Source organism: Tauraco erythrolophus, chromosome 2 (assembly GCF_009769465.1).
Source record: "Tauraco erythrolophus isolate bTauEry1 chromosome 2, bTauEry1.pri, whole genome shotgun sequence".
Taxonomy (NCBI): domain Eukaryota; kingdom Metazoa; phylum Chordata; class Aves; order Musophagiformes; family Musophagidae; genus Tauraco; species Tauraco erythrolophus.
In genome coordinates this window covers 125,529,578-125,555,494 of record NC_141466.1, presented here as the reverse complement: position 1 = coordinate 125,555,494, position 25,917 = coordinate 125,529,578, and the positions used below count along the sequence as shown (strand labels likewise).

Here is a 25,917-nt window from a genome sequence, read left to right as displayed (position 1 = left end):
GGTGTTTGTGGAGAGATGGCTTATCTAGAGCCGCTCTCTCCTTTCCTTGCCTGTTTTCTGCCTGTGCCTCCTATTGTGTTAAGCCAATAACCCTTTTTATATAGGTCAGTGTATAGTGTTAATGAGCTTTTATACCGTGCTTGGAAATGTCACATGTTTCTTAGGGTAGCAGTGGAGAATGGAAAGTATTGCCTGGATTTGTTCTTTTCATTCCAACACTAGATGTGTGAAACAGTTGACCTTCTGATAGAAAAATAATAATAAAAAATATCATTTTGATTAAGCGCAGAGCCTTTTAGCTTTTGTCATTTAAAATGCAATCCCAAAGACCAAACGTTGTGGCACTTGCCTTCAAAAGCACCTGCTTTAGGAAAATTTAAAAAACGAAGTTGCTGTGAGATAGGCATAGCTGTAATGAGAGAACCTGCGAGTAAGAGTCGAGAGCTTTTATTTGCCGTGTGAACCCTCGGTGTGCTCAGAAGTGCTCAGCTGTGACGAAGAGCAATGTGAGTTTTATCGGCGCCTCGAAAGGCAGCAGGATTAGTGCAGATAAGAGTTCTAGTGTAGTGTGCTTGGCTTACACCAGGAGTGGCCAACGTGCTTGGTTCGGTGTGACGTGTCCAAGTCACCGTATGGGTGGCAGGTGTAAGAAGACCTCTTGCATAGCCCAGAAGGCCAAGTAGTGGGAAAAGTACGCAAGTGGTTCATTGAGAGAAGGTGGTAGTGGCTCTCGAAGGCTCTTGCTCCTGCCTTCTTCAGTGTCTGCAATGCAGAGCACCTCAGTAATGTCATCCTGCAGTTTCTACTATTTAATTCCCTTCAGCAGCACAAGGTGGGTAGCCCTAGTGCCATCACTTCTATTTCATTTTCAGCCACAGTTATCTTAGTAAACAAAGGGTTGAACATCTGCAATTTTGCTTTATCAAATGGTCCTATAATGCTGCAAACAAAGAAAAGGGAAAGCAGAACATATTTGAAAGTAGCTTAATAAATTAGTATTAGTCTTGTAATTTGCTCAGTCTTTACTTTTGGATTTTGGCTACTTAGCAAAAATTGCTTGGAAGAGCTATTAATTTTACCATGAGAATGATGATGCTGTATACAGGAAAATATCTGACCATATGCTTGTATCTTTGTTTTAAAGCACAATGATTAATTTAAAGAGAAAAATAAATTATTAATATACATTATGCTTTCAAAGAAAATGGAGAATTGATGGATTTAGGGCTCTAATTTTCTTATTTGCACTATGGCTGTGCATAATACATGTGTTTGAGAGTTCAGAGGAAGTGTCATCTGAAGAGCATTCTTGAATGGAAAAGCAAATACCAGAAATTTTGCAGCGTTAAACAGATGATCTGATGTATACTTGTGTGGATTTCAGTGGTTTTTGTCTGGTTTTGTAACTGGTAAGTACATTTTATGTTCCTCTGGCATATTGTGCTGATTTCTTCTATTGCTGCTACAGTTGAGCGAAGAATTACTGTCAAGTTGTAAGGTCTCTTTCAAGCTGATAACTTTTAAAAAATCATTAGTGAAGAAAAAATATTACAAAAAGGTGTTAAAAAAAAATTTTAAAAAAAGATTTTTTTGGACACAAAGTAAGTATTTCCAGAGTTTTGAAATCAAGTTGGAATATGGAAGTTGGTCACTACATTAGGCAGGAGTGTTTTTCCTTTTTTTTCCCCTTTTCATTTCCTGCTAGTTTTAGTCTAATACAAAAATTAACACCGACAATTATAGTCATTGCCTTTTACCATGTAGGGAATGTTTTTTCTAGGCAGGTACAACGATTACTCCTGCAAAACTGCCAATTTAACAAAAAGTCCCCCAGCACTTTGCAGTGTTCAAGGAACCTGCATCATCAGCATATAATCATGTACCACAGGTATTAAGTAGCGAGCGATTCTTTTACCATTAGAGAAAGTGTCGAATCTGGGTTAGCCCCCAGGAGCATAAGAATTTAAAGGTCTTGGACAACTTCCTCGTGCCCATGTATCCATCAGCCGCCTCCCTGTTGTGCTTCAGTGGTTCAGGGAAACTCTGGTGGGTTTTCATGTGCTCTCCATGTCCTATGCTGAGGTCGCACATCTGTGGCCTTGCAGTGCTGCTGTTCAAAGGAGATGGATGCTTCAGGTTGGCGTGTGGTGACTTGGGATTGATGACGGGGCTGCTCTTTAGGTGTCTATCCTGCACCTGAATGGGTGACATGCCATAAATTTATACTGTTTACTCATATTAGGTCATTTGGATGCATAAGGCCCTAAAACAACCATGGTGCCCCCCTTAATTTTTCTGTTAACAAACCTAAAAGGAAAAAAAATAAAGTAAGAGTTGTTTTTTTCTATCTTGGTAATGTCTGAAAATCATTGGAGGAGCTCAGCACCACTTCTTGCCTTCCCATCCTCACTGCCACTGAGACTGTGGTACTTCTAATATAGCACTAACCTGCTCAGCCAAATGGTAAATGTCATGGAGATGTCTTCATGTTTGGGTGGATTTTTTTTGTGTGAGGTGAAGCAAACTTCAGTAATCCCTGATCTGATCATGGAGAATAAATGTGATGTTGCTTTTGGGCATGCTTATTCCATATCCTCTTTCTTACTTGTTTTCAGGACATAAGTGACACTAATTTGCAGTTGCACAGTTCCTCTATCTTGATTACTGAGCAGGCTGGGTGATGTGAAGATTAGCGATGACATTTTGAAAGACCAGACGCTTGCCAGTGTCTTTAAAATTCTCTACTTTTTCTTCCTTGTCTGATCAAGCCCTGGGGTGAGACATCAGAGGCAGCTTCCTACAAATGCAGAAGCAGTAGAAAACATGATTCCTGGCTTGTTCGCCGGATGAAAGTTCATCCTAATTTTTATTTTTTTGCAAAAAAAGCAGTAAGTGGGGCTGTCCATTGACCAGACCTAGCGCGGGTAACAGCACCTGCTGGAGCTGCTTCTGGCCAGGGGAAAAAAATCTTTTCCCCCTCCATACTGGCGTTTTAGCAGGTTAAGACACATGGGAGCAAATGCCTTGGCAGGTCTCCAGCACCCGTTGACGCCTCGCATGGGTATTTGCCTGTCTTCAGGAATGCCGCTTCATTCCGGGGAAGGCTCGAGCACGTCCTAGATGAGTTCATCAGTTGATGGTGATGGACCTGAGCGTACCCAGATGCAAGCTGCTTCTGTTTTAAGATATTTTCCTTCTTGTTGTCTTTAAGCATCAGTTTATGGCGGTGCTGTAGATTCTATGAATGACACTGAGAGACTACACATTGTGTTTACAGATTGACTTGCAAACCGCAGAAAGAGGTCAGTGACGTGGAGATACGACCTAAAATCTTGCTAGAACTAGTGAGCAAAACAGAATAAGAAATATTTTTAAGAGCTAGATTTATTTTGCTTCTCCTGAAAGTATTTTGCCACTGAAATCTTTGCATCAGCCAGTTGCTGCAGAAGTTTTGCATAATCCAAACCAGGCTTTTGTTAATACTTCACTAGTATCCTTTCAACCTGCTGAATGCATTTTAATTGATTTGGAGGGATTATACGGAAGGATAAAGTTAGTCTTTATTAACAGGGGGAGAACAAACAATAGTGTGTGGTTTTTTTTTTTTTTTTTTAACAAAACAGCAGTATTTAATGTGGCAGTGAGTGCTTCCAGTAGTGTTAGGTATTCTATGGAGGCAAAATAAAATACCTGTCAAAAATGTACCGATTACGGCAGCTTGCCCGGAGCTAAACTCATTGTACTAAAACCTCCCGAACCGGAACGCGGTGCCGTTCACGCTCTTTGCCTCCCGAGTTGTTTTTGCAGTGTGTAAACCCAAAGCCAATAGCTGTCAGGTCACAAACAGCTGAAGAGCTGTGTGGTGAGGCACTGCCGAGCCTGCAGGGCTCCCATCCTTTGGAGGAGGTGTCAGCCAGGCCCTGGCAACCGTGGCCAGAGTCTGGAGGAGCTGAAAGCCTAGGATTAGAAGAGCTTACATCCTTTGACTTTGTACCGGATCACTGGATTGAAATCACTTTGATAGGTGCTTTTTGAGGATTTTGCAGGGTTGGTTGTTCTTTGATTTGTTTGGGGTTTTTTTGAAGTCTCTGGAACTATTCGCTGGGTTGCCTGCCCTTCGGTTTCGCAGCAACATGGGTATCGAGTTTAAAGTGGACATTAAGACAATCAAGCCTATACTTACCGTATCAGCGGGGTGCTCCTTCATGGGACATGGAATATCACCTTCAAATCAATATCAGAGAAAGAGACCTCCTTCCCCCGTGATGCGGTCGCTTTGGGAACTCGGTCCTTTTCTCGCATGAGCAGATCCATAGGTCCTTTTGTCAATATAGCTGGGTTTGTGAAAGTTTGGTGGGGTTTTTTGCCTCATCATTAAAACAAGTAATCTATCTGCAGCATATTGTAGGACACTTTTTCCCCTAATTAGCATCCTAGTGTAATGTCTCTCCTTTTTCCTCTCCCATCTCCAATACCCTAAAACCTAAGCTGACAGACTACTTCTTGTGCTTTTAAAGTTTAATGACTAAAATGACACAAATATTAAGAGAGTCAGTTGATAACACAAGAAAAATGGGAAGATACTGATGAACCGTGCTGCACAAACCTTCATTTACTTCTCTGCAGAATAGGTATTGCAAAATACCAGGGGAGGAGGCCTTAATTAAAATGTGCTCGTGACAGCCAGCATTAGGTATGAATTCAAACAGACCAAACCTTTAAAATTTGTTTTACAGGTAAAACTGGGCATTAGGTCAAATCATAGCTTGAAAGCTATGTCATTTATTCTTCTTTTTTTTTTTTTAAAAAAAAAAAAGCATAAGATAGTAATAGATTTCAGAGTTTGGGACAAAATTTTTTTTGACAAAACCAGTCTCTGTTGCTGTGGTTTGGTGCATTTGGCTCCTCTTAACGCCTGTGTCTGCACCCAAGGAACATACTGATGAGTGCAGCCTCATCATCTGTTGAGTCCCCAGGCCAGCAGATGATGAAAAAGACCTGAGGACTTACTGAGATGGATAAACCATGATAAACTAAGTAGTTATTCGTATTTTCAGTAGTAGAACTGCTATTTTGTGGTGTTGCATCTCTCCCCCAAAATTCTGTTTAATTGACCTGGTTTGTTTGGACTTTTTAAGTTCAGATATGGGCCAGAGGAAAGTAGCAGCATTGAGAGCAGCTTCTTAGGAACATGATTTCCTTCCCCTCTCCTTCACCTTACATATTTTTTAGCTCAGGTAATAGTGGAGATATTCAGAGTAAATAGCTTGTGATTTACTTACCTTGGATTTAATTGCACACTCTTTAAGGAGAGCTTAGCACCATTCCACTGTGTATCAGCAACTACAATTAGCAATGAAAAGGTTTTTACATGCAAATCGGTCATGTTTACTGAACAAACTCTCTCTCGAGGAGCTTTATTCAAAACAAAAACAGAAAGAAGAGCTTAGAGGTAGTTATGGTCCTGCTAGTGCTCACCACTTGACCCTTCAAGGTACTGACAAAAACTTTCCTGTAGTCAAAAGCAGGAATATACATAACTTGAGAGCTGAGGGGTCTGAGACAGTCACAGTGAGATATTTAAGTCCTACATAAGGTTCTATCGCTGCCTTTTCTCCTTTATTTAAGGGAATTGCATGAGGTCAGCGATTCAGCTCCCCCAGAGATATCCTCCTGTGTCTGACTTTTCTCTTCATTTGGCTGCTAAGTGCCGAGTGTCAGCGACCAAAACAACTTCCAAGATGTGGGAATACTGTGAGGTTTTTAATTTTTATTTTAGTACGCTGTCATTTCTGCATCAGGGAGAAATGAAAAGGTTTTTAGTGGATGAAATAGGTAACATACCACTAAGGAGTTTCTTAGAGTAAAATAATTGCTTCAAAGACACTAGGCACAGAGGTTCTGTTATCAGCTAATGCCCTAAAATTGTGTTTACTTGCTGGGTTAGCACTTTCCCTGTATATGGCTTTCTGTCTGTTAATGAGCTCCTGTTCCTTATGGGCAGTAAAGTATCCTGTCAGGCTTCAAAAATAACGTCTGCAACATTTCTTGTGAAGATTATTGAAACCAGGTAAACAAACAAAAGCCGCCAGGTTCGTATTGTTCACATTCTTGTGGTGTTGTTCAGACTATATAGAAAATGAAAATAGACTGAATTTCTAGTTTATTTCCTATTAGAGGAGTGCAATGCGAATAACTTTTTTCTGCTAATGCAGTTTAAATAGGGGTTGAGCCTATAAATACACGCAATCAAAGTGCGCAGGGTTTATAGAGGCTTGGGTTTTGCACGGACTTCTGGAGTAAGAGTTGCAACATGATTTCTTAAATCCTCTGCTTTGTCAGAACATCAGCATTTCTGGGTAAAAGGACTTACCTTATTAAAAAAATTTATTTATTTACTTTACCAGTGAATCCATGGGAAAACACCACTTAACTTTAAGGAAGCCACATTAACTCCATTTCACACATGCAGAGCAGTAGCCTAGGATGATGTGTACAGTAAGGATGCTTTTTCTTCCTCTGTTAGAGCTGCTAATGCTTGTTCTAGTAATTTAGGAAATTATGTTAATCTAGCAGGCTCAGCGTTGGACAAAGGCTTAGATTTGACGTGGCCTGCTGTGTTTTACCCAGCCTGAAAGATTTCTGCTTCTAGTCCATAACTGCGTCTGTAAATACAGCTGCTCATGTGCATCTCTAAATGAAGAAAGTCCCAGATTTTGAATAGGATCTCAGTGGTGAAAACTGATCTCATTACCCTAATGCAATTTGTGCGGTAGAAGCAAGCCTTCAAGTTGAAATCCTGGAAAGTGTTATTGTGAGGAGAGAGGGGAAAATAAAGTTTGTGGGGAGCTCTCTTACCCCACCAGCACCTGCCTTAAATGTGTGTTGTAAATTCGGGTAAAGTTGACAACTAACTCACTTCTGTATCCAATGAAAACTGAAAGATTGGGAGTGAAATAACTTATGCTTCTTAAATTACACCCCTCCGCTCCCCTCAAACTAAACAAAACCATCCCCACACCCCCAGAAATCATCTGTTTTCGTGTAGAAAGCCAGTTGCCTAGGAGGTATTTATCAGGGACTAAGACCACTGGAGGAAATCGGATGTGCATTTTCGATCTAAATATTTTTAATATTTTGCATACATTAAAAAAGTTAAACTGTGCACAATATGTGCATAATTCCCTGCTGTTGTAAATGATGTTCCCACAGTTAGTGATTAAAGCACATGGCACAGTCCCTTGATTTGGAACAATTAAACCTTCTGCGGCCGCGTCTATAGATAGATATTACTTAAGCTCAGCAAGAGGACAGGAGCGTGCAGGAGCACTTGGCTATGATCCGCTCCCTTTTTTTCATTACTTAAGAGGGCTGTTCAGGACAGAGTACCAGCCTATATGAATACTATCAACCCGCTTGAACAAGTCAGATTATTTAATTAGCCCTATTAAGACGCTTCTATTTTTATAACTTATTTATGAGTGCTTTTGCTAAGCTTCGAAGGTCCAGCTTCAGATTTCAAAAAGCGTTTTCAGCTCATGTACTTTTTAGTAGTCTTGAGGGGTTTTATATCCAGAGTCCACTACGTTTTCATCTTAAGAAAACACAGAGAGGCTCTGAAAAGCGGTTGAAGTCGGGTAACACACTTGTGCAATCCTGGCCTCCAGGTTTCAGGTGTAGGGCATTTACCATGTCCATACACGATGGACGTTTGCTCCATTTCCAAAATGTGTGTTGTGTGCCTTTGCCTTAGACCGCCAACAATCCACAGCATGGTTATTTCTTTGAACATCCATTTTGTTGAAGTGTTTTGGTTTCCCCCTAGGGCAGGAATGTTCCCCAGCCATCATTTAATGACTACTGTAAAGTGAGTATCTTGCTTCATGTCCAGTGCTGGTGAAACGCAGGTGATGCTTGTTTTGAGCTAGATGCTGTGTCACTGTTATACTCAGATCCATGTACTTCATGTGTTTTTATGTAGGTTTTTTGAGAGGAGCAGGAAATTATTTGATTAAATCACTATTAAAATTAAATCAAATACACATGTTTAAAAAAAAAATTACGTTTTAAAACAATGGTGTCCAGAATCTGATACCTGTGTCATGGTTATACCTTCAGAGTATTTGAACAGGCTCTAATTTTATCACAGAGGTGGAACTCCTACTTTGCCACCCTCAAAATTAAGTTCATTTGCAAAGAAAAAATATGCTTTCAAGTGTAAAACTTTGATGTCTGAATTCAGTCAATGAGCTTTTCCTTTCTGGCTAAACTGCTCCTGACTAGTTTTGAAGAAGAAAGTCCCAGTTACGAAATAACTTTATGCTTTGTTAAAAAAAACCAACTTCACTGGTTGTAAGTGCTGGCTTGTGACTCGAAGCTTTTGTCATTGTTCTGGTGTCAGTGAAGAAACAGTTAATTAAACAAAAATCAGTCCCAAGGTGATGCTGAAACAATATATAGGTTTGGAAGGTTAAGGTGTTTGGAAAGCAGAGGGCATCTGGGCAAATAACAGTTCCATCCAAAACTATCCAAACCAAATGTGCTTTGGATAAATCCAGGCAAATGGCATCTGCCAGCTCATGTTTGAAAGTCTTATCCAACTTTAGTTCCAGGTGAATATGCAGAATTGCATGCACTTAACTTCAGAGAGAAGTCTGTATACGTGCTTAGTGAGTGATGTCATCGGTAAATTATTTTAATGGCAAATAAGGCTTTGTTACTTTTGCTTTATTGCATTTGCTGCTCTACATTCAATATGTACAGCATTGGCACAATATAGCTTGCATGCTAGCTAGTGCATTAGCAGAAGAAATGGTAAATGTGTTCCAAGACCATAATACTTTGATATTGGTACTGTTAAAGCCAGGAGAAGAAAACAAAAAACCCCAACAGTTGTTGCATTTCAAGCTGTTGTACAAAGCTAGGAAACAATAGCTTATAAATGAAGCAAATTTAAAAGTTCTGGAAGGTACTGAGATGAGACAAAACTAATATAGTTTCCAAAGTATCGGGGTTTTTTTTGAGTCAACTTTCAGGTTAAAACAGAACTGTGAGCAATTCAGGATAGCAATATAAATAATAATTAAAAAAGGACAATAATAAAGAATGTAAAAGATACTTGGCATAGTATTTTCATATGGGAGATGTTGATTAAATTAACTCTGCACATAGGTTTAGGCAACACTGAAAAAAATTCCACTCCTTGCTCCACAATTCAATATTGAACAGTACACTGAAGTAACATGGAATTAGGAAATTATTAAAGATAAATTTAATGTGGATTAATGTTATTGATAAATGTGTTGAGTAAACTGCTCAATGTAGTAATCCGATTTGCCTACGTATGTAACTGTCTAATAGAAGGGATTTATGCGTGGTGCTAGAGAGCATTGCATGCTGTAACTGCAGCACTATGGTAAGTAGAAGAGTCTTGAAGAGATGGGCATGACATGGAGCAGAATAAAAATGTGTATAAACATCCAAAGGAAAAAAAAAAACAACAAACCAGATTTTAGTTTGAAATAAATCTTGCGCTTGCCCAATTAATACTATGCATGTTGCATAAAAGCTGCTGTAGAACTGAAGGAAGATCTTGTATGCACGGGTGTGCCGTTTTTCCCATTTCCATTGTGGTAGGAGGACACCAGCTCTGCCTGCAAACCTGGCCTGCTGCTCTGCAGAGGACAGAATCACTTGTCCAGGTTTTCACTCTCTTCCTGGTGGAGGTGAACCAGGAACAACTGGGCCAACTTGTCGAAGTTGCTTTGGATTTGCATGCTACTGCCTCACAGAACATACGTCTCACACAAGAAGCCCTCGTGCTTAAGCCTGACCTGCAATTATCTCCTCTTCAAATGGCGACTCTCTTACAGCCTCTGCAACCTTTGCGTGGCATCACCCGCCATGCATGGTAGCTGGTATGTACCATTACCAGGCTACTTGTGGCTGAGGTGCCTCAGAAGAGGTGTGGGAGAGTACTCCTAGAGTGTTACTTTACCCTTTTTACAACACAAATTTGGAGTCAACTAGGAGAGAGGTTTTCACGTAAATAGCTGGAAAATCCAGCAAAACCTATTTAATGTCATCGGAGATGACAAAGAAGTAGGAATCTATTGCCAGAGACCCAGCCATTAAATGTACCTCTGATACAAGCGGTCCCTACGTGCTAGCTTAGATGAAAACCAGGTCTGTTTTGTCCAGCTGTGGTTCTCCTTTCCCACTTTCTGCTGGGGAAGTGTTTTTGCACAAGAATGTAGAGGCACCACGTGCTGACTCCTGTCTTTCTTGCCCTTCCCTGGATTTGTACCCAATTGGGAAAACAGAACAAAATAGTCTTGTTTAGTGCATTACACTGAGCTGAGCACACGGTTGTTTAGCATAACATGCCCCTTTCTGTTACTTTTGGCATCGTGGATCCAATCAGTGCTCCATGTGAAGGAGAAGACGTGATTTGTGTAAGGTCGGTAGCGAAGCACAGTGCTGCTCCTCCATCTGGAACTCTACTGCTAAGGAACCACAGGAGGCATTTTTGAAGGTGAGGCTGAAGAAACTGTATGATGGCACAGGGAGTTTGGAGGGGAAACTTCCCTAGGCACATCTGGAAAATAAGGATGAAAAGAGCTGCTTGTTACTGGGAGTTTTGAGTCTGCACTTAGATGGATCTCTGGCAGGAGAATTGTTTGCAGGCTGACTGCTGAAACCACCAATCTTGGTGTCTGTCACTTTTTTGTCTTGTCATCTTCCATCCTTTACTGTTCTTAGGGGAAATGGACAGGCCAAACACCACTAAAATTATCTTAAAATTGAACTGCATCTGGTATACATTTCTTCTTGTCTGAGATACTGTCCAAAATATTAGTATTTTTTTCCAAAGAAACAGCAAATAAAAAGAAAAAATCCTTTCTCAGAAAGTTTTAACTCCATGCCTTCCTTCCCTTTCATTGTTGACACACTTCAAAGTTGTGAAAACTTGTTTTCCAAGCAATTAATAATAAAGAAACCCTGGAATTGTGATACTGTCAAGTTGAACACAGAAAAAGGTGAAGCTCATGACCTGAGTAGTAGCTTCTGAGTGGGTTTGCTATGAGTGCACTGCAGACGTCTGGCATTATTTTGAACTAAGTTTTCCAACCTTATTCATCAATAAGACCAATATTTTTCATAGTTAAGTTACGTATGAAAAAGCGGGTATTTTATTTTTTTTTCCTTTTTTTTTTTAGTTTTAAAAGCTTGATACATGTATCGTTGGATCAAGGCACATACAAGACTGGCCAAAGGGCGTACAAAGCACTTTGGTTTTTAGTTGAAGAAACAAATGATTATGGCAACAAAGAGTGGCTTGGGGTTTAAACATGAAATAGCTCATAGTTCAGTAGGAAGGCAGAAAGAAACATGTTACCTCACAGATTTATCAAGGAATTTCGGGAAAACTGTGACAGTAATGGGCAGTATTCCTGACTGTAATGGTAGTATATCGAACACATACTTGTATTTATTTGAGTATATGCTTTAAAATAGCTGTATTCCCCAATTGTTCGTTTACCTTAGCGACTAAAGTTTTTGAGACCTTGCTTACATTGCCTGGGTTTTTTATCCCCCTCTTTTTTTTCTTATAAAACTGCACTTTCAACCCTTTTTCTGTTCAAAGCAGTTTCTAAGGATTGTCTCTGTCCTCCTACCCTTTCCTCTCAAATGCCTGTAACCGTCCATCACTGTTTTCTCTGTAATAAGCAGACCGCTGGCTTTGAATAACCAGAAATCCATCCCTAAACCGTATGTACCCCTTGGTTTGTAGAGCCTAGCACATATTTTAAAATTTCTTGTTAGGAATTTGATTATGCTTTCATCTAGAGATCAATTTTTTTTAACACGTGTCAACAGCTTCAGTCTGATGCATGTCATCGATTTGATTGTTTTCATTTAAATTGGATTTTACCATTGTTGAATGGATATATCCAGACAGCTGATATTGCCCATTACTACACGCATTTTTGTTTATTGAATATTGTTGTGGTTTACAGATTTAATAGACCCAACATGAAAAGTTCTGTGAGTTTTTGCAACCACTTCTTGATCTTCCTGATTTGCCAGGTTCAACGTTATTTATTGATACCAAAGTGAAAAATGGCCTGTGCTTACACTTACAAGAATCTCAGATGAATGTTCTGACTGCTCAACACGGCAAGAAAATTCACTTTCACAGTCAACAAGTCATCTTACTCAGTAGAACACAAAAGTTAAATGGTCTGTAACTTCAATATTAGCAAGGAAAATACAGTACAAATTACTAAAAAATACTAAAATATAGAATTGTGGTCAGGTATCCCCACTACATTAATCGCAGCAGTAGCCTGAAATTTGAAACTTTTAATAAAAAGTTCTTAAATATAAATTATATGGCAAATGTACAGTACATTGCTTTGTCAGTCTTTTAATCCAGTGTTTTGCAGTAGAACAGCAACCGTTAAGTCAGTCTTTTCTCGTTTTCTTTAAAAAACAAAACAAAACCAAAAAACCCAACAAAACCCAAACCAGTCTTTCATGTCCTTCAGTATCATGAGTGTGAATGATCTGAATCTGGAATACCACTGTCTCTGTAGCTCCTGTTACTACTGCTTTCACTGTGGCTGTTCTTGTACAGATTCATGCCGTTAGGTGGGAAAATGGTGTGTATTACAAATTCCTCCTTGGACACTTGGTCGTTGGTTATTGGTATCATCTGGAAAGAAGTCTCCCTGATTTCTAGGATGGAGTTATCCTTCTTGGTTCCCGCTTCGGCGTAGTCGTCTTTTCTCCGGCGTCCCTTGCTGTAGGCGCAGTTCCGGGAGAACAGGGACCCGTTTCTGTGGACGTACCAGCAGACCAGGGCCAGCAGCGCTATGGCCACCAGTGCCACCGCGCCGCCGATGATGGCGGCCAAGGGCAAGCTGGAGTTTTTGTAAGGTTCTTTCTCCTGCTCCCGGTTGAGGGTCGTGGTAGGGTTGTACATCTTCAGGGGTGCCGTCTCGGTCTCGATGCACTCAGGCGTTTCGTCGGAGAGATAGATGTTGCTGGTTTCCATGGGAACCATGCATACGCGGTATGGCGATTCTGGTTCAAGAGCCGTAAGCAAATAGTCGTTCCTGTCGCCCGTAACTATTGTTTCAGTTATAGATCCAAAGGCAGGGCTGTGACCCATCTTGAGCCAGCTCAGTCTTAAAGCAGTCATTGGTAGTGCAACTTTCCAGGAGATGTGAATAGTCTCCGTGCTTACGGATTTCACAAATATCGTAATGATTTTGCGTACCGGGCTTGCCGTGGTTCTGTAGTTTTTGTTTAGGTTGGGAGTCTTGATGTCCGGTTGTTTGGTCACAGAAACTGGCCAGTGTCCCTGGGCCGGGTATAACGTGTTTGGTACCGCAGTGGTGATTTGGATGGTGCTTATCATGCCATCGTCCTTACAATCAAACAGTTCCGCGTTGAGGTCTTTGATAGCCATCCCACGTACTTTTTCTGGCGCCTGACACATCAGTCCCCGTACGTTAACTTTTAAAGGCAATGACTGCAACCAGTCGCGTACCCATTTCATTTTGCACCCGCAGTGCCAAGGGTTGTTGCGAAGAAAAAGTTGAGTTATGTTGTCTAGATCGTCAAAGACACCCTGAGGTAAATTGCTGAGATTGTTGTTGGACATATCTAGTCGATACAACTGCCTTAGGTAAGAGAAAGCATTGGGTGGCACACGGTTGATGTGGTTTTCTTGAAGATAAAGCTTTCTTAGGTTTGTTCCCGGCAAATTTACCGGTGCGGCTGTGAGGGAATTGCGGACCAATGACAGTTCTGTAAGATTGACTAGATTCGTGAAGACTTTGTCTCCTAATCCATGATTATTTAGAAGATTTCCGTCTAAAACAAGGCGTTTTAGATTTGTCAGGTCTTGAAGGGACGGCTCTGAAATCGTGGAAATACGATTATCATCCAAGCGTAGCTCTTCTATCGTTTTAGGCAAACCCCAGGGAATGGTGCTAAGGTGATTTCGAGAGAGAAAAAGAAGTCTGAGATAGATGTTGTCCCGGAAAGCTCCGTCCTCAATGCTAACAGCGGAAACGGAATTATCATCCAAATGCAGTTCTTCCAGATAAGGAATTTGTGAAAGTGAATCATAAGTAATGGTCCTTATGTTGTTCTCCTGCAAATGCAGTTCCTTAACGTACTTAGGGAGGTTAGTGGGGAATTCATCTAGGCTGTTGTGGTATAAATATATTCTTTCCACCCTAAGCAAGTTCTTCAGTTCTGAAGGAATCCCAGCATTATTTATTTGATTGTTCTGAAGGAAGAGGGTAGTAGCATCCTCTGGGATTCCTGTAGGAATAGACGTCAAATCGCGATCATTACAATAAATGAAACCCACATCACAGCGACATACCGAAGGGCATGGTTTGGCACTAACAGAATAAGGTGCCATGTCAAGTAACAGCCCTATTTTAGTCCAAGCTAGGAAGATGCTCCAGGTTACACTAATCATGGTCAGGAATGATGAGATTTGTATACAGTTCTGATCTTCAACAATCTAAAAAAACCAAACAAACAAAATTATCCAGATCATCAGTGAAGAAACTGCAATGAAAAATTCAACATTACAGAAGACAGATATCTGAAACACGCGTATTAAACTAAAATTCAAGCTCATAGACACATTTTACTTTCTCTTCCTTACATCAATAACTGTACTACTTCTTGTACTAATTCAATTAAGTTAATAGGCTATTCTGCCTAGTGACTGAAAACAATATAATCAAGTATGTCTGATCTGTGAATTGTTTTGCTTAAGCAAGAAGGCTCTTTCTAAGGATTCTTCCACATTTCATGTGTAGACACAGTCTTTGTTTGCGGATACCAGATAAGTACAGAGCTGAAGTCACACCAGAGATCTAGTAAATCATTCTATATCTGAAAGATAAGTAATTCCTAAACCCGCTAACTACCCAGGAGCCCTTAAGTGAACTATAAAACCCTTAACCAAACCCACAAATTCAGTGGTAGCTATTTTAGAGGTTCAAAAAAGTCCTAATGGCAAAGCATAAAGTGCAGACAAAAGGGCAAAGGCCAGCTTAAGACTTTTTTCCAAGTTCTTCCGAGTGCACAACATCACGTTGTGTACCTTACAAATACTGTAGTCTACTCGTCGTGGTTTTCAAGCTGGAATGTGTAAAGGGTGAGTGCCCCAACTGGTAGGTAGCTAACAACCTGAGGTAGCTGGTAGAGCTATGGCTTTCTAGTTGACTGGACGGAATATTTCATTACATGCTTAATTTCATGTTTAAATATTTGTCATTCTCGAAAGTCTTCTTACTACGCAGTACACTAATGAGAGACTATTTGGCAGGTTTAGCCACATTTTCCCATCTTATTAGTTCAAACTGCGCAGGGTAGGATAACAGAAATTAATTCTTAAGACTGAAATTGTACTTTGCGTTGGTAGTGTGTTTGTATATTGAGCGCAGGTAATTAGCATTTTTATAGCTTTTAAGACAACATAATTCAATTACCATTGTAATTAGGGTTGTGAGAACTCCTGCAAGATGACCTATGCGTTAAGCGGTGTCATGACCTTGTCTCTTGTGGGTTCATATATTAATTGAACTTTATTCTCTGAGGCACGAAAAGGAAAATAAATTAGTATTGATCCTACCGTATTTAAAGGTATAAGTAAATTTTGTGCTTGAGGATATCCAGTAAAGGAATGTCTGTCTCACGAGTCACTCTTAGGGTTTACTCCATGGAGCTGTGGTTTTTTTCTCGGTGGTGTTTACTCAGACGGTCCTTCTCGGTGGTGTGTGTATCCTGGCTCCTGGCAAGATACTCAATGAGCATTCCAACCAAGATTTATCATGGTACATAAGCACACCAGGCCAGGGCGTAGAAAAGCTTCAGCTCCCCTCTGTTTTTGTCCTCGTGTAAGGTCTGTGAATGAAGAGCCTCTTTTGTTTGGTTTAATGCCTTTAGCAGGAGTTACTTTCTTTGTAACTCTTACAAACTCTGCTGTGCAGCGTAGTTGTCAGAGGTGGTAACTTCAGCGCCGCGTGATGGAAACTATTCATTATGCTGGGGCTTGAAGGATAGTAGCCTCATCAGGAGGTCAGGAACAGGGCTGCTTTCTCCTGTCCAGAATTATCCAAGTATAAGCTTTGTACAGCAGCTAAATCCCGATACATCCACGCCTCTTTGAGAGAACCATTTCCCGACTCTCACTTTTTAACACCTCTTCCAAATTTGTAATGCAGGAAAGAATTCCTCCTGCGCTGCAAGTGTGCAGGTTACTCTGCTGTAGAAACGTTAGGCAATTCAGATGGTTTTCTTCATTGCAAAAAACTCCACAAAAACACGATTTGCTTCCCAGAAAACTCCGGTTTTAAAGCTTTCCTTGAACTCTTAATTTCCTGCAAAAGTAAAAACAAACAGAAAAACTGGAATTAGTAACAAACAGTGAACACCAGTATTCAGAGTTGTGTTGCATTCCCATTCAAGTTATGCTGTGTTTACTGTATACATGACTAGCACATCTTGTTTTCCCAAAATATTGGTATTTCAGCAAAATACAGAGCTCTTTAAGAACAAATATTGCTGTTCAGTCTCATGTTACTGGAGTTTTGCTGGAACTACTTTTTCCTTCCTTTCAGTATATAATAAAGTCATCCTGAATTGACAGACAGTAACAAAATCTTGGTAAAATGAGGTTTCCAGCCTGATTAAAAAAGCCAGTCCTGCTTCCTTGGAAGAGGCCAAAACAGTTGCTTGCTTTGTGTTCTTGGTAAACTGAGGCAGATGATGATCCTCTCCTTCGTTTTAAATGTAAAATGGGTTAATTACCATTCAGTAGTTACTGGATGAAAGGAAAAAAGTGTTTTCTAAAACACTATTAGAATGTTGCAGATGTGAAATACTGATTCTGAATTGTAGACTAGCTGGGCATCTGCATCACTTCTTTGACAACAGATAAGTGTGTTTGGTACATGGAACGTGCTCAATGTTCTAAGCTATCTGAATTTTTAAGCTGTTGTATTTGTCATGTGGCGTGGTGGAGTTGGTACTTAAATTAGCATTTTATTAAACTGGTGTTTCTAATTTAAAAAAAAACCCAAACACAAAACTTAAACTTGGCCGTTCCCGTTTCTTGAAGAACTCTAATTATTTGGTTATTTTTGAGTGGTATATTTTAACTCGGGCTACTTCATAACACTATTGCAGAAGGTATCCAGTGAAATACCAAGTCTGTGTTCCCTGAGAGCATGTAGGTAGTATCTGTCTGAAATAAAAATGGTTAAATCTGAAGTAAAAAAATCCTTAATGTTTACTTGCTTCTCTCTTTCGTGACTGCACGTTGTCCAGAGAACTGAGCACAATCCTCAGAACTGGAACACCAGGAAGAAACAGCATGCTGAGTAATGCTTGCTTAGCTCCCTTCCTATGAGCTTCTGCTCCTTTATAAAATATTAGCCCTAAACAGAAACACTCTTTTAAAACTGCCTTTTGCAATTTGAAGCAGGTCCATGGTGATACAGATCAGCAGTCCTCCTGCAGCAATGGGAAATATGCACTGATGCAAAATTACTGACACAGATACTAATTATGTTATTATGTTGCTCTTTTTCACAGAAAAATGTTGAGCATTAAAAAAAAAAAAAGCCCCCCGCTTTAGAGATGGTGTGACTGTCTCGAGAGGGAACGGTAGAGCCTTTTCTCTCCTGATGCTGCTTTCGTGCTCATCCGAGCTTTGGTTTTGCACCTTGTTTTCAGCAGTTGTGTAATGAAAATAGTAACTTAAAATGAGAGACCCCCACTGTGGCATCAAGAAGTATTGTAACGTGTGCTTTATTTAAGGTAAAAACTCAATCTGTGTGGCTGCATTTTAGAATAAAAGGGAATGCATATTTTTTGGTAACTTATGTAACTTCGGTAACTTATGCAATCGGTATTGTAAAATGGAACAAAAAGCCTCCATATTCTTTTAGTGTCCAGTTTTCTTGGACTGTATTACTAAGGCAATTGGGGAAAAGAAGTTCAGGCTCTATTCCTGAACCTTTGAAATAAATAAACAACTTTGCAATAACAGTTGCTTAACAGCTGTGTAAGAAAAAAAAAAAAAGGCATCTCTTGGGAACTAATGTGAAGTTATGATAGAGGGTATTTTGTGGAAGTATATTGTGACGTACAAATACAAATTTCTTAAATAGGCCTTTGAAGGCTACAATAACTTTTAAGGACTTGCTAAAAAAAAAAACAAAACAAAAACCAAACAAACGAGAAACATAAATTTTCTTTAGAACTTCTAGAGCTGTAGAAAACCATGTTAGTATTAAGCAGAAGAGGCTCTAGTATGCATACGTTACATGTATACATACACACAGGAGAAACCAAGTTAATTTGTTTTACCTTTCTAGCATATAAACTGTTTCCTCCTTGCTCCATTTGGTAGTCACCCCTTCATTTACTGCCACTATGATAATAGTGGTCATGTGTAGGATTGAAATGAAAGCACTAAAGCTCATTAAGTTCTTGGAATTTTTTTTATCCCTTCACTCAAAATTACATGAAAACAAGAGAGAGAAAAATAAAAGCAGGTCTCTTTGGAGAAGACGACACTGTTTCAAAAATGTGGATTAAGACTATACCCCCCACTCCCTTTTCTAAACTTAGAATAGTTTTCTTCAGGTTTTGATTGTTTGATATCTCGCACTTCCCTTTTATATCTGAAGCCATAGCTGAAAACAATGTTTTTGCATATCAAAGGCTCCAGTGATCTGTCTACAGAGAAGAAGGGAATCCTGCTGCCATGCTCCAACTTTCCCCTTCTTGAGCTGTCTCTAAATATTCCCTGACATCAAGTCATTATAGCTGATCCGGCAGGATGAAAAGAAAAGTGACCCCCACTGGTACAGACACTGTGTCCAGGTTTCTGCAACATCAAATTGGGAGCCTTCATGGCCACATGGTTTTGAAAGAAGCCATTACTTTTGAACAGAGCAGATTTTTCGAAAGCATGTGCTAAAATTCATTTTTTAAATGCAGAAACGACCTTTTTATGGGTAACAAAAGTAACGTTGGAGCAACTGAACAGCAGCTTTTTTTTTTTTTTTTGCTTATCTTTATTCCGAGTTGAATGCTTTCATGAACTTTGCTGAACTACATGGTTAAATTACTTTTCCTGGGACATTGTGTAAGGAAGCGTATTACTCCAGATAGCGGTAATGCATGAGTCTCACGCGTGTACCTGTCGCTGTGGTACAGCTAAGCAAGGGGACATCTTATTTTAAAACGTTCAAAGTGATTTGCAAAGTGTACCGCAGAATAACATTGTATTTACTCTAAGGTATGGAGTCCTGCTGCACTTCCTGTCCTGTAGGCAGGCAAAAAAAAAAAAAAAAAAAGTTAAAAAAAAAAAGTTTTAGTATATTTGTAAAGTTGGGAGTTTTTCTAAACACGATGCCAAAGAATCTCTTCTTTCCAAGCTGTGATAAAATGTGAATAAAATCAAGACGTGCCTCACTCGAGGTCACACAATGCTTATTTGAATTTCTAATCTACCTCTGTGTTCTCCGGCAGGAGCTCTGGTAGTTCAGTGGCTTCTTTCTAACCATCAAAGTAACAGGGGGAAGGGAAACAAGTCGGTATTTTTAGCTTAGAAATTACAAGAGCATAATTTAAATGTTAACATTGGAATATACGTCTTGGATAAGCCTAACAATTTTGCTTGATCAGTGTACTTACATTCCAGAATTACCTCCGTATTTGTTTATAATCTGAACCTTATCAGAAACATAAAATGTACTTATCTCTTAAAATACTTGTGAAGTCTCTACTGCATAGATAGCCAGCTTAGCTTACAAAGGTCATGCTGCCTCTTAAATAGCTTCACCAACTGAAAAAAAAAAAGTTAGTCCCACAGTGCTAATCTACACTTAAAACAATGCTCATACTTTGTTTTCTTTAAGTGTATTACTCAGGGTTAGCAGATAGTGACAGCAAAATGCTTTCTAAGCACCCTGTCTAGGAGCTGCAATTTCCACGATCATCATATTTCAGGAAGGTGCCCCAGTCTTTTGTTTGGTGCTGGGCAAGCAGAAGGTCCTCTGGCTGTCTTTCCAAGGGGGAAAGAATGCAGAGGAGTTTGTTAAAGTGAGAGTGAGCCCTTCAGTCAGGTCGTATCCCTGATTTGGTGAAATTTGTGGTGGTTTTTCTTCCTTCTGTTGGAGAAAGTTTTATTTACTTTTAGAAAATTTGTTCCCCTCTGTGTAGTAGTTGAAAATAATACTGCTTTTGTCTTCCTAGTTCTGACTCAAGTGTCTTAAAAAAATGCAAATTTTAATGTGATCTTCCCTCAAATGCAAGTGAATCTGACTTAGAAACGGATTCTGAGTAAAAGCTTGACTCGACGCCTAAGCTGAGCCAAACCAGTATTTGCTGTAGAGGATGGAAATGAACTAAGTTGTTCTCCTCTGAAGTTTACTTTTAAACCCTTTCCTGGTTTTGAAGATGCAAGGTTGAAAAGATCCAGACTATTAGGTTATTCCTACTCACTCTCTTGTTTTGACTACTCTGCTTCTGCAAAGGTTGCACGTTAAAAAAGCACTTTGAGGGGAGTGTTCTGCAATGGCTTTTTTGTTTGGTGTTTTAGTGCTCTTTGAGTTTAGCCAATTATGGCTTCTAGGTTTTCTTTTGAGAGCTGCTGCTGAGGTAACTCACCCGTGCTTAAAATAAAAGAATAGAGAACAAATGCTGCCATTGTTTCAAGGTAAAATCAATTTATTCCCCCTCCCCCCCCCCCCTTGACAAGTTTAGGTGGAATTATACCTGATAGGGAGTTCTGGCACAAAACGTTAGGCATGTAACAATATTACTTAAACACTGGATAAAGTTTCAGTGCTTTTGTTTCTTTCCCTTTTAAAACAGTTGTTTGCTCATCTCCCAATTTATTAAATTTGCTCCTCAACAATTAAGGCTGGAAAAAAATGTGAAGCTGTAAGATTGGTTGAATTCTTACAGCTCGTGAGAGGAAGAACAGAGTTTGTGCTGATGCATTTACTGAACGCTTTTCAAGATGCCTGCCCTGAGTGATATTTGGTCACTTATTAAAAATAAATGTAAGCAATCACATATTAATTCTGGGCGTTCCTGCGCTTTGAAGTGATTAAGGAGAAAAAAAACTGAGAAATAACTCGCCATTAGCATCCGTGCTTCCTGCTAGAAGGAGACAAAGATGGCCATCTACCAACAGAAGCCACTTCAAATAATTGCAAGGCAAAGTTTGCAAACTCCAGCAATTGCTTTGATTAGTCACCATCACCTTACATAATATTTCACCTTTTAGCTATTGGTTACGAAGGAAAAACAAAAAAAAAAAAAAAGGAAAAAAACCCACCCCACCACCCAACCCAGAAATGCATCTTTATTTTATTCTTGCTATAAAATGTGCATACACTTTATTTCTGGAGATTAAAGCTTTCTGGGAGTTGACTACAGAGTTTTTTTGCCCACTGGGGGGTGGTACACGCTACAAAAACTCTGCTTTTAAGAGCCACAAGTCAGATGGTTTTTGCTGCTGTCCAGTTTTCTCTGCTTTAATTACAACAAAGTCTCCTGTTGAGAAAAACAGAGGCAGCCTCCAAAGGAGGGGGAATAATTAAAAAAAAAAAATCAAAAAAAAAAAATCACTTTTTCAGAGAGTTTACAGAATCTTATTTCCCAGGCCAATTGTATTAACTATGGTATTTATCTGGTCGTTCTCCAGTTACAATAAAATGGTATGAATGTACCAAAAAAAGAGAATGAACATTTTAAACATATGCCAAGGGTTGTCACTTTCTTGTCTATAGGAGGAGCACAGAAGGCAGGAAAAAATGCAGCTTTTAGAAGTGACTAAATGTAGATGGAAAAATAGAAATGCTTGATAACAGTATGAATAGAAGGGTTGGAATAACCTCAGTATATTTTAGGATAATTGGCTCTCTATAAACCCAGGTATACCTTTTGTTTATGAAATATTTGAAACCCGATCTTAAACAGGGCTCTATTATATGGCTTTGGAATAAATTAATGGAAACTTGAGGGTTTGGTTTGTTTTTTTTTTTGAGAGGGAGGGAAGGGCACTGAAACCTCATAAGTATGACCTAATGTGTGGCATATATTGACAAGAAAAACACATACTGATCTTTCTGTTTTATAGCAGATAATTCTTTTCTTTGTCCACTTGAATTGACAAACGCATTTTTCATTCTAATTCAGAGGAATGTTCATTAAGACGCCATATCCTCAGGCAGTAGATGGTGAGCATAATTGATGCTTTTATCTTTTTGGGCAGTATATTTTAGGCAAGGAAATTGGGGACAGGATAATGAATTGTTTTTTTAAGTCTCAACATTTTCAGCCTCTTCTTTCTATACTTTCCCTCTGCATAGAGGATTTACATGGAAATGCAAAACGTGAATCTTCTTTTGCTCAGTGGCAGTAAGAAAACGCCTTCAGCTGATGTGCTCTTCCGCAGAAATACGATTTAATTGTTAAGTAATTCTGCATTTCGGTGTGAATCTGGTATACAAAATACTCCGCTGTACCCTCTTAGCTGACCAGAATTGATCCCTTGAAGGGAAGCGACTTGCCTTCGGTCCAAATTAGTTACCCATGGCTACCAGCACTCCACGAATTAGTTAATTACACGCACTCGTCGTCGCGTTTTGCAACACTCCTCACAACTCGGACTGGCTGCGCCAGGGTTGCGCTCAAACCCCGTTGCGGTCAGAGAGGGATGGAAATTTAGGCTAGCTCGGAGAGAAGGACTGAGCCAGCAAGAAGGCAGCTGTCTGTGCAAGAGCAGAGCTTTTCGTCCTCAAGGGGAGCAGTGATCTTGAAAACTAAGCAGTAACCAAAAAAAAAAAAAAAAAAAAAAAAAAAAAAAAAACACAACCAAAATCCCCCAAAATCAGAAAGCTGTGCCTGGATGCTGCGAGCCATGGCAGATGCTGGGAAGCAGGACTGCTGCGCTGGGAAATCTGGGGATACTCGGGCTTCGCCTTAAACTAAGTTGTAGCTCTTATTTGTGTTGGAAGAAATGGGTAAAACGAAAAGCTCCGGCACAGCTCGCAGTCGCGAAGCGGATTTTGGGGCGAGAATACCGAAGAGATGAGGTGTGCAAAGGAGTAAGCGGACGAAATGTTTATTTGCGAGCCACTTCAGAACCGCATTCGCTGTGCTTGTGTGAGGGCAGAGAAACACTTAATAAACCGAAAACAGCGGAAAAGTTGATTAAAACTGGGCAGGGACCTTCTGAATGCCAGGAGGGTGAGCAGCCAGCTCTTCTTCCCAAGGAAAGTGGGGCGTTTTTTGAGGATAGTTGGGCCTGTTGCATTCTTTCTTTAACGTATGTGCAACCATTTTGTTCCCCATCTCCTCGCCCGCAGACTTTGTGCGGGAGGAGCGGCAGCGCTGCGGAGGGTGCGCGAACGCGCTCGCCTTTTTCTTAATATATGCAGCAAGGAGGGAGAGGGGGGGAAGTCTCCGAACCAGGGGAGAAATCCGGGATAGGGGCAGGAAAATTCCCTCCCCTTCATTAAAAGGAGGGGTTGGGGTCCCAGGACCGGCGGAGCGGGGAGAGTCCAGCGGCGTTGCTCTACGGGTCCCCCCCCGGCTCCCCTCCGCCCCCGCGGAAGGCGGTTTTGCGCTCTTTCTCCCGCGGCCGGTGCAACGCTGGCACCGCACGGCCGGTTTCGGGAGCAGCGGGCTTGCACCCCAAACATAGGGCGGGTGGGTGGGCAAAGGCCGGCTGCAGCCGCCGCCGTGCCCGCGGGGGTGGCCGCCGCGCTCCTGCGCGCCCTGCCGCGCAGCCAGCGGGGCGCTCCCCGCCGCAGCGCCGTGCCCGCACCCCGGGGCTGGGGGTGCGTGTATGCGTGTGCTGGTGCCCAAACTTCCCGCCGCATCCTCCTCTAGCTCCGCGCATCCCCCCCCGCACCTCGACCCGCGCAACTCCCGCGGAGAAAGCGCTTATCCCGGACTTACCTGCGGGGCGCGGAAAGGAGCGATCCCAGCTACAGCGCGGCCGCCGCGGTAATTCCACTCATGGCTGGAGAAGGGCGCGGGGAGGCGGCGGCCGGGGCCGGGAGCGGAGCGGTGCGCCGGGCGCTGCGCTGGCGCGGGGCAGCCGCGGAGCTCGGCGCGCGCCCTCAAGTCGCGGCGGCAGCGGCGAGCCGCGGGGGCGGGGCCAGACGTCACCGGGGGCGGGGCCGGCGGGAGGGGCGGGGCGCGGCGCGCGGCGCTGTCGCTAGGGGGAGCAGCAGGCGGCGCCATGGTCGGGCGGGGCGGGGGAGGGGCGGCGGCGCCTCATCCCTGTGGAGAGCGGGGCGGGCAGCGCCGTGGGGGTGTTTCTCGAGTTTTTTCGCTTTTTTTTCGCCGCCTTTTTCGGCAGAACAGCGGTGGTGCCGCCGCTGGCTGTGCTGGGAGGGAGGTGGCGCCCCCTCGTCCCTTCAGCGCTGCGAGTTAAATCCCGAGCGACCTTTGTCGGTTCCCAGGAGTTGGCTTGGGAAGTCAGCCCCGGCCGCCGCTTTCCCCTGGGTTCTGGCCCAAAGATTTGGGGTGCTTGCGAGCGCACAAGTGCTTTTAAAAGCAAAACATTCCTAAATTTGTGTGACTTTCCTCAGCTTCTGTAAACGAGCGGTTGTGAGCATCCTCCAAAAGCAATGGCGGCGCCGTAGCGCCTCGCTGGGGGTGTCGCGGGTGGCGGCGGCAGCTTTGGGAGGTTTGAGGGTTTTCGTGAGATAGGAGCGCTTCCTGCCGTGTAGAGTCAGCACGTGGATAAGAGTTGCCTGGTTTGCGTGCTCCGCCTGGCACGGCGCTTGCTTGGAGACAACTTTATCGTGCCCGGCGAGAGCGAGGTTGAGGACGAGTGAGGCCCGGCTGGTCTGCACTCTTCAGGGGTTTTTCATTGGAAAACAAACTTTCTGATTTTCTAACAAAACCAAAAATCTAAGGTAGTCACAGGACAAGCTAGAAAACACATTCCCCAGATGTTTTTTTTTTTTGTAAACTCTAGTTTCCTTTTACTCATAGCTTACGAACTCACGCAAGTAGCATTGGATTTGACAGATGCAGGTGATGTTTCCGCTGCTGTTTGTTTTAAATTTTCTATCAGAACACAGGTTTCTCTCAAGGCTGACAGCTGGTGCCTTCGTAAGTGTCCTGTTGTCTTCATTAGCGGTGCATAGGTGATCTTGGCCATCTGCAGCGTTTCGACCACGCGTGTTCACCAGCACGGGAGCTGATGTCTGGGGGAAAGCGGGCTCCCGAAAACTCTCTCTGCTGATCTCGGTTGTCCTGCAGCTGCAGTTTTTGCTGGTATCAGAAGATGGCAAGGCCAAGCTCCCTGAAGTTTAAAGAAAGCTCGGTTTCTTTAACACCTGTTGAAGCTGCCACATAGTTGCACTTTCTGTATCAAGTTTGAATACTTACATTCTCTTTGTTTACCTTTTGGCAAAAACAAACAGAAACTAAAAAGTGTCAAACCTCAATTTGAATAGATTTTTGAATGCTGCTTGATGTATTTGATATTTAGATGTTTGAAATGTTGCATACATGCTGTACTTATTCAACTAATTAAAAAAAAACATGCTAGATTGATTTTCCTTGACAACAAGGGAAAAAGAATTTTTTTCTCTCTATCACTTCAGTTCTCGTCTTTCTCTGAGGAGAGTAAAAACTAATAATAAATTGACTTCAAGTTAAGGTCTGATTGTCTGTATTTGATAGTCCTGGCAGAGCGAGCTGTGCCCTCATCAGCTCAGTATGTACAACTGTATTGCATATGCATCTTAATGTATATATAGCGTGTTATATGCATGCCTGTATGGATGATATGTACACATACTATACAAGCATAGATACGCCTGGTATTGC

General features: G+C 41.5%; 2 protein-coding genes across 2 annotated transcripts in view; one reads left to right on the top strand and one right to left on the bottom strand.

The window, feature by feature from the left end:
- MACROD2 (mono-ADP ribosylhydrolase 2) overlaps positions 1 to 25,917 on the top strand; it is an 899,313-nt gene that overhangs the window by 93,059 nt on the left and 780,337 nt on the right. The window lies entirely within an intron of this gene.
- Positions 12,554 to 14,503, bottom strand: FLRT3 (fibronectin leucine rich transmembrane protein 3). The gene has a single exon (XM_009977971.2). It carries the CDS (start codon positions 14,501 to 14,503, stop codon positions 12,554 to 12,556), a length of 1,950 nt encoding a protein of 649 aa, XP_009976273.1.